Source organism: Aquarana catesbeiana, linkage group LG06 (genome assembly GCF_042186555.1).
Source record: "Aquarana catesbeiana isolate 2022-GZ linkage group LG06, ASM4218655v1, whole genome shotgun sequence".
Taxonomy (NCBI): Eukaryota; Metazoa; Chordata; class Amphibia; order Anura; family Ranidae; genus Aquarana; species Aquarana catesbeiana.
The window spans coordinates 411,921,351-411,935,121 of NC_133329.1; the positions used below are offsets into that span (position 1 = coordinate 411,921,351).

Genomic DNA, 13,771 nt, shown 5'->3' on the forward strand with positions numbered 1-13,771 from the left:
CCCCACAGCTGCACATATGCAAGGGGCATGTATACATGTGGGATAGGAAATGCCTTGGCAGTCTATGATCCAGTTTTCACAGTTTCTCGGCAGGATAGGTCAGGTGGGTGTCTGAACTTCCCTGAACTCAACCCTATTTAAAGCCCAACTTCTGAAATTAGAAAAAAATGTATCCTTGCAGTGCCCCCCCCCCCCCACCCATCAACAGCTTATTTTTTTAACAGGTATAGGTAAGATTTAAAATATTTTAGTGCTGAACATACTCAGTAAATAAATACACTATATTACCAAAAGTATTGGGACGCCTTTACACGCACTTGAACTTTGCGCTTCTGGAAGAATTGTGAAACATTCCCATAGACACTCTTCTAAACCTTGTGGATGGCCTTCCCAGAAGAGTTGAAACTGTTATAGCTGCAAAGGGTGGGCCAACTTAATATGAACCCTACGGACTAAGACTGGGATGCCATTAAAGTTCAATATGTATGTATGTATGTATGTATATGTATAAACAGAGAGAGAATTTGGTGGGATTTTGTGGGCGCCAGGTAAGTAATTTTAGACAGACATCACAGTAAAAAGTATAAATGACATTTTATTGAACATAAATAAAGTTTAAAAATGATGCTGGCTATGCATAATATAGAGCTAACAGTGATATATGACAACATATGAAATGAGGGGTCACTCAGCACTATAGTCCCGACATGTTTCGCCCGTTGGGGCTTCCTTAGGAGATATGTGTTGAGGGACCAAGCTGGATATAACTCTGGATAAAATAACATACAGTTAGAAACCATCAAAAAATTAACTGGAAATGTATAATTAAGGGGAAAAGGAGATGTTAGTGACTGTCCAAAGCTAGGTTGTTTAACTTCCAACTAATAAATAGTTACCTGTTATAAAGATAAAAACCAGGAATAGGACGACGGACATTTCGCTGTACTGGAAAAAGTTAGCCTGGGTGGGCCCAAATGGGGGCCGTGGGACCGCGTCTGCCACAAAAAGGAATAGTGTGAATAGGATAGTGATGAAAAAATGAAATGTGAAGGAATCAAGGAGGGGAAGGGGGGGGGGGGGGAGAAAACGGGGGGGAGGGGGGAAGGAGAAGAGAGAAGAAAGAGAGGGAAGGCAAGGAAAGAAGAGAGAAGTGGGGAGAAAGAACAGAAAAAAGAAGGAGGATTTAGGAAGGAGAAGGAAGGGAAGGAAAGGGGGATGAAAAAGGAAGGGGGATGGGAACAAGAGGGGAAAAAAGGAAGAAAATGGGGAGGGAGGTGTGGGAAAGGGGGAAGGGCAGGGAAGGAGACAGGGGACACAAGGGGAGAAGGGAACAGGGGGGGAGAATGTGGGAGAAATAGGGTAAAAGGTGGGGTGTATTAGTGAGTGCAACCAGGGGGTAATGGTGGTAGGAAAAAGTGAAGTAATAAGGTGATAAAACTGGATTGAATAAACCAGAAGGAGGAAATACTTACACAGGACCGATTGGGTCTAGGGGGGAAGCGAGGGTTGCCAGATAGGAAGTTTATCTGAGTGAGGGAGATAAGGGACAATTAATGAATGTCTGTATTAATTGGTACTGAATAGAGGGATGTATATGAGAAGGGAAAGCACTACCATAATAGGATTCATTTAGAAAGAAATGAAATTTACAAATACTATCAATTGTATTGGTCGTCCATATAGGACAAAGCCATAACCCTGTATACAGATCGTCTGTAACCCACCTTTCTTCGCAAGCTCGTAAAGAAGTGTTGATGGGTGGGGCAAGGAGTCAGGTGAAAAAAATATATATATATAAATAAATGAATACGGTGGAGGGTTGCAGAGGGAATATAGCGCAGTGCCAATCACATCACCGGTAAAGATTGATTGAGTGTTGATGGCATTGGTTGTCATAATGAGTGTGTAAAGGTAGGCGTTCCAATACTTTTGGTAATATAGTGTATATACCAAGCACTATACATACTCTTTAATAGAGTGCAGTGTCATCCACAAGTTTCCAAACAGGTTCAGTCCCTCCAATTTCATCCCCCAAACCCAGAGCTGTGTGAAGAGACAACCTGCACCAATCTACCGAAAGACTCCAATTCTTTGGAGATTGAAGGAAACAGAAATTCAAGCTTGGCGCTCTGGAGCTTGGCGCTATGAATATTTCGTGATCTGGTGTTTGGTGATTGTGGAAGGAGATGACATCATCTTGCATACATGGAAACGCTCCTGAATATGTTTTGTATTGTGTACAGAGCATTACAACCCTGGAACATGGGGGGGTTAGGAGGGTACAGTGTGGGCACCCCAGACCTGTAAAATGTCCTGGAATTCTTCTTCCATGGCATTCCCATACAAAGTAATCATTGGCTCCAATGGTCCTCAAAGCAAGACTGTCCATATGAATATGGACCCCCCACGAGGTTGGCAACAGCCATGAGGGTCTACTCACAAAGCATTAACATTAGTGTAAGTAGCTTTATTTATCCTAAAGTGTGACCTGAGCTGTCTTGGTCTATGAAGCTTCTCCAGGTCATAGAAGATCTAGTAGTGCCAGTAGGGGCAGCACGGGCTTGCTTCCTCTCCCCAGCCATGGTCCACAGGCCCTGGGCCCGCACCTGTGCCTCTGGACCCCGGCCTAAAGACAAATAGTGGTGGCACCTGTTCGCTTCCTCACGCCAGCCATGGTCCAGAGGCCCTGGGCCTGCACCTGTGCCTCTGGACCTGGCCAGAAGACCCAGGAAGACAAACAGCGCCGGCGCACTTGCTTAACACACCAGCGGCACGCCAGCGTGGTGCCCCCGACTGATGTACACTCTAGGCCCGACGCTTACCTTGCCTATAGGTAGCGCCTTGCTCTGCTTTTCCAAGACACTTCTTCAGATCTGATGAAAGTCTGGAAGATACCCCAACATTTATATCCACACAAGTATCACCAACACCATTGCCTGTCTTTCATTAGTAACTGGATGAAAGTGTTGGTGTTACCTGTGGATATAAATGTTGGGGTTGAATGTGAGAAACTACTTCTAGACATACCATGACCTGGAGAACCTTCACAGATCAAAACAGCTCAAGTCACACATTAGGATAAGGATATATATTTTTTTAAAGTTATTTTCGGTTGAGTCCAATGAGGTTTGAAATTTAAAGTCACATGGGTAAAATAAAGACATTTACGCTGGTGTTAAAGATTTGTGAATGGAGCCTCATGGCTGTTGCCAACCTGGTGGGGGATCCATAATGGTATGGGCAACCTTGTTGTGAGGACCATTGGAGCCAATGATTATGCTACATGGCAAAAATGTATATCCACCATTAGCACCAACACCTTGATACAGTTCCCAGTCAAAGGCGGATTGAGGTGTTGGGGGTCCCTGCGTGGATATAAATATTTGGGATGTTCATGACACTCATTAGAACTGAAGAAATGTCTTGGAAAACCCACAAAACATCTTCAGCATGACAGAACAAGTCTAGATAAATGTGACCAACTGATACTAGACATGGACCTTCTCGGCTTTATCCCATCATAAACCTGTTCAGTTATTGGATAAAGGTGACCTATTGCCATATTATAATTGTATCGTTGTATATTGTCCTTGGATACAAATTGTGTCCAAATGGCAACCTGGCTATAAATTGCACCTTGGTGAAGCTCATCATCATATACAGGAGCTATAGAGGTGCTGGGTCAGTCCCATATCCATAAAGTAATGATACTATGAGGACACAATGATAAACACGATGCAGAGCTACAACACAATGGGGAAGATTTACTAAAACTAGAGAGTGCAAAATCTGGGGCAGATCTGCATAGAAACCAATCGGCTTCCAGGCTTAATTGCCAAAGCTTAAGTGAACAAGCTGACGTTAGAAGCCGATTGGTTCCCATGCAGAGCTGCATCAGATTTTGCACTCTCCATTTTTAGTGATTTAACCCCAATGAGTCATGTAAGGTGACCTTTACCTGCTTTACTCCAACACAGGTCTCCCCGGAATACCCGGAGCCATCGGACAGAAGGGCCAGAAAGGAGACACAGGTACACTTTAAATTATATATACCCATACGGAACACTAGATCAGGGGTATTTAATCAAAATTTCCATAGCATTTTAACAGTCTATATCCCCCATCAGATTGCCCCTTTATATCAGTTGTCCCCATAAGAGTGCCCCTTTACATCAGTTGTCCCCATAAGAGTGCCCCTTTACATCAGGTTCCCCCATAAAAGTGCCCCTTTACATCAGGGTCCCCCATAAAAGTGCCCCTTTACATCAGGTTCCCCCATAAAGCAGGTGTCCCCATCAGAGTGCCCCCATAGATCAGGCCTCCCCATCAGAGTGCCCCCATAGATCAGGCGTCCCCATCAGAGTGTCCCCATAGATCAGGTCTCCCTCTTTTTTTATTTTGTATGTATTTCTGTTATTTCTTTTTTATTATTACTGTTAATAATAATAATATAAAAGAAATAAAAAAAAACTACATACAAAATAAATACAAATTATTATTATAATAATAAAATTGAAATAATAATAATATTATATCAATTTCTTTTTTATAATAATAATAATAATTATTATTATTTTATTTTGTATTATTATGATTATTTATTTTTTAATTACTATTATATTTTATTTTATTTTCATTTAATGTTTTATATTATTATTATTTCAATTTCTTGTTTAATTATAATTTTTATTTTTTTATTATTATTATTATTATTATATCTATTTCTTTTTTATTATTAGTATAGCTATTCATTTTTTTATTTTGCTTTTTATTTAGTTTTTTAAATGTATTTATTGTATTTATATATATTTTTTATATTATTATTAAGATTATTATTATTTCAATTTCTTATTTTAATTATAATCATTATTATTTTATTTTTATATGTATGTATTTATTTATTTATATTATTATTATTATCATCCAAAATATTTTGCTATAAACATCTCTGGGATCCTGTGACGCTGTGTGACTGTATTCCATCTCCGGGAACAGGCCGGAGATTCTGTCCATCATCTGCAGTGAAATCCTCGGGATAAGAGTTCTGTAAATTTCTCACTGATTTCTCTTCCAGGAACGAAGGGAGACGCGGGGCAGAAAGGTGACAGCGGACCGGCAGGTGAGTCCGCACGCTCTGTATGAGTCCATCTGATTGGTGACTCAAATATCTGTCCTCAAATCCCACCAGAAAGGAGGAATCCTGAGGTGCACGTCAAGCCAAAAACGTTCTCCCTAGTCTCGGATGGAATGGGGTCGGATTAGATCTCCTGTCAGGTTTTTACTGCTTGTCCCGTTAGAGAGATTTATTTAGTCATCCCACCCCTACTGATTTTCATAAGCCCCCCCCCCTTCCTTCCTTCCCATCATCAGAGCAGAAGTCTCTCTAAGGCCTGGTTCCAACTAGAATGTGGACGTTTTTTGCGCATTCTGTTTTTGACAGCCTATTTGTTTCAATGGGCTGCCAAACGCATTGGGAATGCGCAAAAAGTATGGCAGGCGCCAACTTTTAAAAATCAAGTTCAACCAAACCTCATGGGTTTGGTGGGCGCAAACACGCCATATTTGTTACATTTTTTTTGGGGTGACATTAGGAATTGCTGGCAACCACGTGCTTCAGGACAGAGCATCCCCGCGCGGTACGGGAATTGCTCCTTTCCGCCACAACATTGTGGTGTGAACGGGTCCTAATGGAGCTCCAGATAGAAGAAAGAACCCAAAAGGGGCTCTTTTCCCCCATTCCATTTAAAACTAAGAGAAAAAGTTTTGGCTGGATGTAGTTTTTGAAGTCGGAGTTTGATGCTTTGCAGAACGAGACCCGGGATTGAGATTTCAGATTTGTTTTTGGTTGTGATCAATCGTTGTGTCTTCATCCACTGCAACCTCATCATCATCCACTGACTGTCATTTTGCAGGGACCAATGGAGCTCCGGGAAGCAAGGGAGATAGTGGACCCCCTGGTCCCCCAGGGCCAAAGGGGGAGCCTGGGGAGAAGGGTGCTGAACCTTCAGGTAAGACCAAATGCCAGGAACCAGGACAGTTGGACCAGAAACTGAACTTGAGCAACCAAACGGAGTTCATGGAAGGTCTGGTACAGTGCCTCGAAAAAGTATTCATACCCCTTGAAATTTCCCCCATTTTGTCATGTTACACCCAAAAACGTAAATGTATTTTATTGGGATTTTATGTGATGGACCAACACAAAGTGGCACATAATTGTGAAGTGGCCAGAATACCTTCTTCCACATGTTTGCTGTGTCCTCCACATGGCTTCTCACAAACTTCAAACAGGACTTCTTATGACTTTCTTTCACCAATGTCTTTCTTCTTGTCACTCTTCCATAAAGGGCAGATTTGTGGAGAACACAACTAATAGTTGTCCTGTGGACAGATTCTCCCACCTGAGCTGTGGATCTCTGCAGCTCCTCCAGAGTTACCATGGACCTCTTGGCTCTTCTCTGATGAATGTTCTCCTTGCCCGGCCGGTCAGTTTAGGTGGACGGCCATGTCTTGGTAGGTTTGCGGTTGTGCCATACTCTTTCCATTTTCCGATGATGGATTGAACAGAGCTCCGTGAGATGTTCAAAGCTTGGGAGATTTTTTTTAATAACCTAATCCTGCTTTATACTTCTCCACAACTTTATCCCTGACCTGTCTGGTGTGTTCCTTGGCCTTTATGATGCTGTTTGTTCACTAAGGTTCTCTAACAAACCTCTGAGGGCTTCACAGAACAGCTGTATTTATACTGAGATTAAATGACACACAGGTGGACCCTATTTACTAATTAGGTGACTTCTGAAGGCAATTGGTTCCACTAGATTTTAGTTAGGGGTATCAGAGTAAAGGGGGATGAATATAAATACCCCCCCCCCACACACACTTTTCACATATTTATTTGTATCATTTATCATTTTCCTTCCACTTCACAATTATGTGCCACTTTGTGTTGGTCTATCACATAAAATCCCAATAAAATAAATTTCCTTTTTGGTTGTAACATGACAAAATCTGCAAAATTTCAAGGGGTGTGAATACTTTTTCTGGGCACTGTACATGCAGATTCATTGGACGAACGGCTATACATTTTTTTTTTTATAAATAGACCCCAAAGTTTCAGGTTCAGAAATGAGAAAAGTTTCCAAGAGTCTCATCTATGTACAGAGGAGAGGATATCGCCGCCCTGCTGGTGAGGATTATAACCCCCTTTTTTCTTTTCCTAGATCTTGTGCGGATCATTGGAGGGAGTAAAGGTCGAGTGGAACTTAAACGCAACAACGAGTGGGGAACGATCTGTGACGATGAATGGGATATTAATGATGGAAAAGTCATCTGTCGGATGCTGGGCTACTCCCGGGTCGTGGAAACATTCACCGCCGCTGGAGGTAATAAGAGATCGCTGTCACCTTGAGCTCTCCTGGGCTTTTCTTGCCGTCATTCCCTTCCTGATGCCAGTGATGATGAGGCGGGGGGGAGGGGGACTCTATATATGTATATGGGGGGGCTCTATATATGTATATGGGCGGAGGGGGGCTCTATATATGTATATGGGGGCTCTATATATGTATATGGGTGGAGGGGGGCTCTATATATGTATATGGGCGGAGGGGGGCTCTATATATGTATATGGGGGCTCTATATATGTATATGGGCGGAGGGGGGCTCTATATATATATATATATATATAGATATATATATATCTATCTATATATATATATAGGTGAAGGGGGGCTCTATATATGTATATGGGGGGAGGGGGACTCTATATATGTATATGGGGGGAGGGGGCTCTATATATGTATATGGGGAGGCTCTCTATGAATCGCCCCGCATATGGGGTGGAAAAGGGGATGGACATAATATATTTATTGTATTGGGATACAGTGTAATTTGTGTTTAATTGGGTTTAATTGGGGTTCAGAACAAGGCAGCTGTGAGGGGACATTAGAGTGTAAGCTCCTCTGTACAGAGATTGATGTGACCGGCTCAGTGATCTCTGTACAGCACTGCGGTATATGTCAGAGCTATATGAATGTATAATAATAATAGTGTGTGACTGTGAGGGAGGGGACATTAAAGTGTAAATTTTTTTTTTATTAAAAAAATCACACAAACATACAGTTCATTAATAAAAACATATTTACACAAAAATAAACAACTACTAAACAAAAACAAGCGTGCTTACATCAGCAAGTAAAGAAAACCGTTCCCTGACAAGATTACATAGAAAGAAACATATTTTGATGACAACTACAAACCCCGAACCTCAACTTAAACACAATCCAGGCTAAGAAACATTTTGAGACTTAATCGCCATCAGGATGCGATTCCAAAACCCCCCCATTAACCTCTCCCCCCACATCATTCACCCCGACTTCCACATCATTCACCTTGTATTCTGCACCAGCCACCCTCATGCCCTTCCCACCTCCCCCTCCACCGTCATCCAATCCATCCCTCACTCCACCCGCACTTCTGCTACGCTGAGCAGGAGGGGTTGGCACCACCATACACTCTGGTCCAGCACCCTCCACTGCCTTCACTACACTAGGAGAAACAATAGGTGCAGACACAGACTTGACAACCACACTTTCTGACACTGACTGGGGAACCACAGACTGGGGGGACACTGACACCACAGACGGCCTCACAGACACAGATTCTGAAGGGACAGAGACACTAGGATCCCCTGGTACAACCACCGCCAACCCAGACTCTTCTCTATCCAGACGGAAAAATTCCTCCACTAACTCTGGCTTATTGTGCAAAGCCTCAGGGCACCGGCTATAAGGGTGACCGACCTTATCACATAGGTTACATTTAATGATGTTACAGTCCCTCGCCAGATGCCCCAGTTCCTGACACAAAGAACACTTCTGTTCTGGACATTTAGAGGAGAAATGTCCCTTGACTCCACATTTATGGCACAGCTTAGGTTGACCAGGGTAGAAGATAGTAATCCTATCTCTACCAATAAAGGCAGAGGAGGGCAAATACTGAACCACATTCCCACACACACTCAACCTCATTGACACTGACCACCCACCCATTCAGATTCCTCTATCATCCTCAATCCTTTTTAGGGGACACAATGTTTCACCAAACCTCCTCAACCAGACCCATAAATCCTCGGGGGGTATAGACTCATTCCTAGTCAGGATAGTCACATGCTTTATCAAGCGCTGACGTGAGACAACTTTGGGGACAACCCCCTTCCAGTCCAGCTGGTCCCTATATACATGCTCAAACCCCCCCCCCCAAAATAGATCCAGCGACTCTGGACGCAAAAATGATAAATCATATTCATAGGAACCAGCCGGACTGATAAGCACATAAATATCCTCCTCCTTAAATCCCATGGCTAGGATCTTATCCACAACCACCCTCCTGATAGGTGGAATACCTCCTCCTTCCCACCTGAGCTGTACCACATTCCTGCGTTTAATGGAAGAAGGTGCGTTAGGTGAAAATCGCACAACTGGCTCCCTTCCACCAGCAGCAGCATGACTTTGTCTTTGTCTTAGCCATAGCATAGTTCATAACTGGGACAGATGAAACATTAACTGTCTGCATAGGAACCTCTGAAATCTGGTTTGTCATGCGACATTCCTGCTCTGCATTTTCAATGTTCATGCAACATTCCTGCTCTGCACTGTTAATGTCCATGTGGGACTCCTCACAGCCAGCAGAAACTTCTCCGCTGGATACATGCCTGCTTTGCCATGATCTTCATCTGATGGGTTGGTGCCACTCAAGGGAGATTCCATTTCTATATTGGTCTGCAGCAATCCGCCATTTTCCTCAAACCTCCTCCTGAGATGACTCAGGCTTCTGGGGAGGGAGGGGGGCAGATACTGACTCAGGTGCAACAGATCCTGAGACAGGGGTAGTACTGGGGCCACCATGTGAAGCCACTTCCTTACCCCCATCCATACTGTCGCCATTACTGCGGCATCCACCCTCTGGCTGGTACTGGCACAGGCACTCTCCTTCATCTGTTGGCATCTCTCCTCATTCTTACACTTTTCTTTTAACACACCAGTGCTCTCCTTCATAGAGGCGACCATCTTCTCCTGCTTTCTCAGTGCCTCTTCCAGAGACTTCAGCTTGGAGACTTCCCTCTTACTATTCCCAGACTTACTTTGCAGAGATTTCTTTTTCTTGAGATCTTCTGTCATGACAGCAAGTTTCTGTTCCTCTTTAGCAATGCGGCGAAGTCTGTTCACCATTCTATCCTGGAGGACTGGTAAGGACTGCTCTTGCATAGGGACAAGCCCAGGATCCATTGCAGCACATGGAGTAGGCCTCAGATCCTCTGGAGAGCCTCCACCTTCATCTCCCCCACCCACTGCATGGGGGCTGGGGGAGAAGCCTGCAGGACAGTCCCAGGCTTGATGTTTCCTCCAGCTGAGATCCCAGCAGACTGAGCCAACAGCACCCTGCAAAACAGCACCACCTGGTGGAGAAGCTCCTCTGGTGCAGAGACTGATGTGACCGGCACAGTGATCTCTGTACAGCACTGCGGTATATGTCAGAGATATATAAATGTATAATAATAATAGTGTGTGACTGTGGGGGAGGGGACATTAGAGTGTAAGCTCCTCTGGTACGGAGACTGATGTGATTGGCTCAGTGATCTCTGTACAGCACTGCGGTATATGTAAGCCATATAAATAATAGGACATGTATTTGTATCGTTGTGATACGTTGTTACACATAGAGATTGTTGTTACTCTTAATGATACGTTGTTTCTCTGATTTCTGGGATTTTTTGGTCTCCGGTTAATCTTTTGGGGGTTTCTCTCTCCGCAGGCTCTGGTAAAATTTGGCTGGATGATGTGAAGTGTACTGGAAATGAGTTGAGTATTCTGGATTGTCCGAAATCTGACTGGGAGAAGCACAATTGTAACCACGCTGAGGACGCAGGCGTGTACTGCTCATAGTCGGCCATCGGGGATGGGGATGGTTTCAGTCTTCCCTTATGTACTACAAATGTATTTCTTTTGTAACTGGGTTTATTTCGTTTTTCTTGATAGAACAAAGACAGCAAAACTAGTAAGTGACATGGTGTGAGATGTCACAGTGATCATAAACAATTCTAAAGTCTAAGAATTCCAGAATTGTATCAACAGGGATATCAGAACCCTGAATGTCACAGAATCATATACTGTATATAAAGACATCACATGTCATTTTTATTCCTGTCTGTTTCCTGTTGGAACGTTCTGCTCACTTCCATTGTAAAGGGGGTTTCACCTAAAAAGACCGAATTGTTGCCGACATCCCCAAAAGTAGATTCAACAAGGAAAAGAGTACCCCCCCCCCCCCCTCCCCCTCCCCAGGAACATTGGACATTGAAGACAACTTGATAAAGAGGTCAAAATATATGTAAAAAATTAATAACATTTATTGAGGTAATGTTAAAAACTACTAGATGAATACATCACCAATTAGGACATAAAATAAAAAGAGAAAACAAATGGTTGAGAACTGGTGGTCGCCTTTGTAGTTCGCTCCGACGCGTTTCAGGATTTCAGGATTGATCCTTTCATCAGGGGCATTTCTTTCAGGAAAAAAATTAAACAAATGACAATCTATAATAAAAGATAATAGAGGTCTGAACATATACAACCCCCCATGGGGCAGAGAATGAGCTACGTTGGAGATGGAAAAGGGGAAAAAAAACTCAACCGAATACTGCACTTCGGCACTGCCAATGTTATTTCAGTGTATGTGTACATATATATAGATGAATGTACACCGATGTGTAAGACTTATACAGATGGATCAGTACTGAAGGGACCCCCCCCCCCCCGCTATGATCATTCAAACAACCGGATCAGAGAAACTTTGTGGCTATGGTGTTTGGCTCTGTGAGGATCCCGAAGGAGCGCGTCAAAGCTAGAGCAAGTCAAAAATGGCGATCAGCTTATTGATGGGCTAAGGTGGCTGGAATTAGGACCGACGCGATGTATAGGACCCAAAAGTTCTGAAATCATACAACACACATGCACATAAGTCAAAACGTTTTAGTTTGGCACATACAGTATATATCGTAGTCATTTATATTAAGAGGAATCATTTGAATAAGTACTTAAAATGAAGGGCAATCCAAATTATTTGTACTATTTATATGTGCGCACTTGAACACACGTGTATACTGTACATGTACGTTTGCACGCCATGCCTCCATACCAGATCTGAAAATCTGTATAGGAAAAGCCATATATATGAAAAGGGCATCTGTGAGAGGAAAAAAGTTTTTCTACTTACTTGTTATCATGTCAAAAAAAAAAATATTTTTAGGAGTAATGCTCGGGTTTTACTATATAGAATATCTTGAGATACAGTAAAACCTTGGTTTGAGAGTAACTTGGTTTGAGAGTGTTTTGCAAGACAAGCAACATTTTTAAATAAACTTTGACTTGATATACAAGTAGCGTCATGTCACAACAGGGTATAAAAGAGAAGAGAAGTGTAGCAATATGGTTACATTTAATGAAGGTACAACATTTAGCAACATATTGCTACACTTAGAGGCTCCTCTCTTCTCTTTTATACTCTGGAGCTCCTGCTGGATTTTGCTTCTAATCCCCTTGTGGAGGCTTCTATTTGTGGAGGGACATTTTATGGTTACACAACCTACATCGCTATAATCTTTTTATATGGACTATAAACTGAAGGACTTTTGAATAAATGTTTTTGGAACGAATCATCTGAGTTTCCATTATTTCTGTTGGGGAAATTCACTTTGATATACAAGTGTTTTGGATTACAAGCATGTTTCTGGAAGGAATTCTGCTCGCAATCCAAGGCTTTATTGTATTATCTAAACTATTAGATGTCTAATATAGTTATGTATCATGATTATAATAATAATAATAGAGTCAGATTGGTGCAATGTAATCAAAGAACTGAATTTACATGGCTAATCACAGACAGAGTTAGTAATGCCCATTTGTTGTGTATTGATAAGCAGCTGAGTGCTAATACAGACATATCCCAAAAATTACATCAGTCGCCCAAATCGATTGCTTGTATTAAAGAGGAAGTAAATCCTGATGGGTTTTACTTCCTCTTTTGCTCCCCGCAAAGCCTGCAAATGAAAAGCATAATGGGCTAGTATGCATCGCATACTAGCCCATTATGTGACACTTACCTGCAAACGAATCCATCGCTGTCCCCTGTGCAGGCCACGTCCATCCTCGCCCTTCTTCCTTCCAGGGGGCTGCAGACTCCGGCTCTGTGACTAGCCAGAGCCGCGTGGCGTCACTCCCACACGTGCGCGCGGAAGCCGTCAGTAACGGCATACGCTGGGGGATGAAACGGCACGGAGGTCCGTTTCTTCACAGCGCATGCGCCGATTACATCATCCTAAACGGCGCATGTTTAGGGGATATTTCCACTACCTATAGGTGAGCTTTATTCTAGGCTTACCTATACTTAAAAATCACTAGGGAGGGTTTACAACCACTTTAAATCTATGTCTACCTGTTGTTAGGATCCGGTCCGTATCGAAGGGTTCTTGCTGGCAGTGGCAACGAGACCGTATAAATGACTTGTTTTTTTATAGTGTAAGACGCCGGCGCCTGCGCATTGGAAAAGTCACCGCCATCACGCGAATGATGCAATGACACCTACATGTTAGACCCGATAACAATACACGGCGGCGGCATCTGCGCAGTAAGGAAGAGGCACAGAATATGGGCGTGATAGATGCCACATTACTATAGGGCAGCGACGCCTGCACATTAGAAATAGCGCTGACATCGGACAT

At 42.9% G+C, this 13,771-nt stretch overlaps 1 protein-coding gene across 1 annotated transcript in view; it reads left to right on the forward strand.

Annotated features, from left to right (window-relative positions):
- The window catches only part of LOC141147286 (uncharacterized), a 50,863-nt gene extending 38,157 nt beyond the window's left edge, over nt 1-12,706 (forward strand). The window contains exons 13-17 of the mRNA XM_073634495.1: nt 3,978-4,031; nt 5,075-5,119; nt 5,913-6,008; nt 7,218-7,379; nt 10,807-12,706. Of these exons, the coding sequence (XP_073490596.1) occupies nt 3,978-4,031; nt 5,075-5,119; nt 5,913-6,008; nt 7,218-7,379; nt 10,807-10,937 (488 nt within the window). The 3' untranslated portion in view covers nt 10,938-12,706. The remainder of the gene's footprint in view (nt 1-3,977; nt 4,032-5,074; nt 5,120-5,912; nt 6,009-7,217; nt 7,380-10,806) is intronic.
- Nucleotides 12,707-13,771: the final 1,065 nt, after the last annotated feature.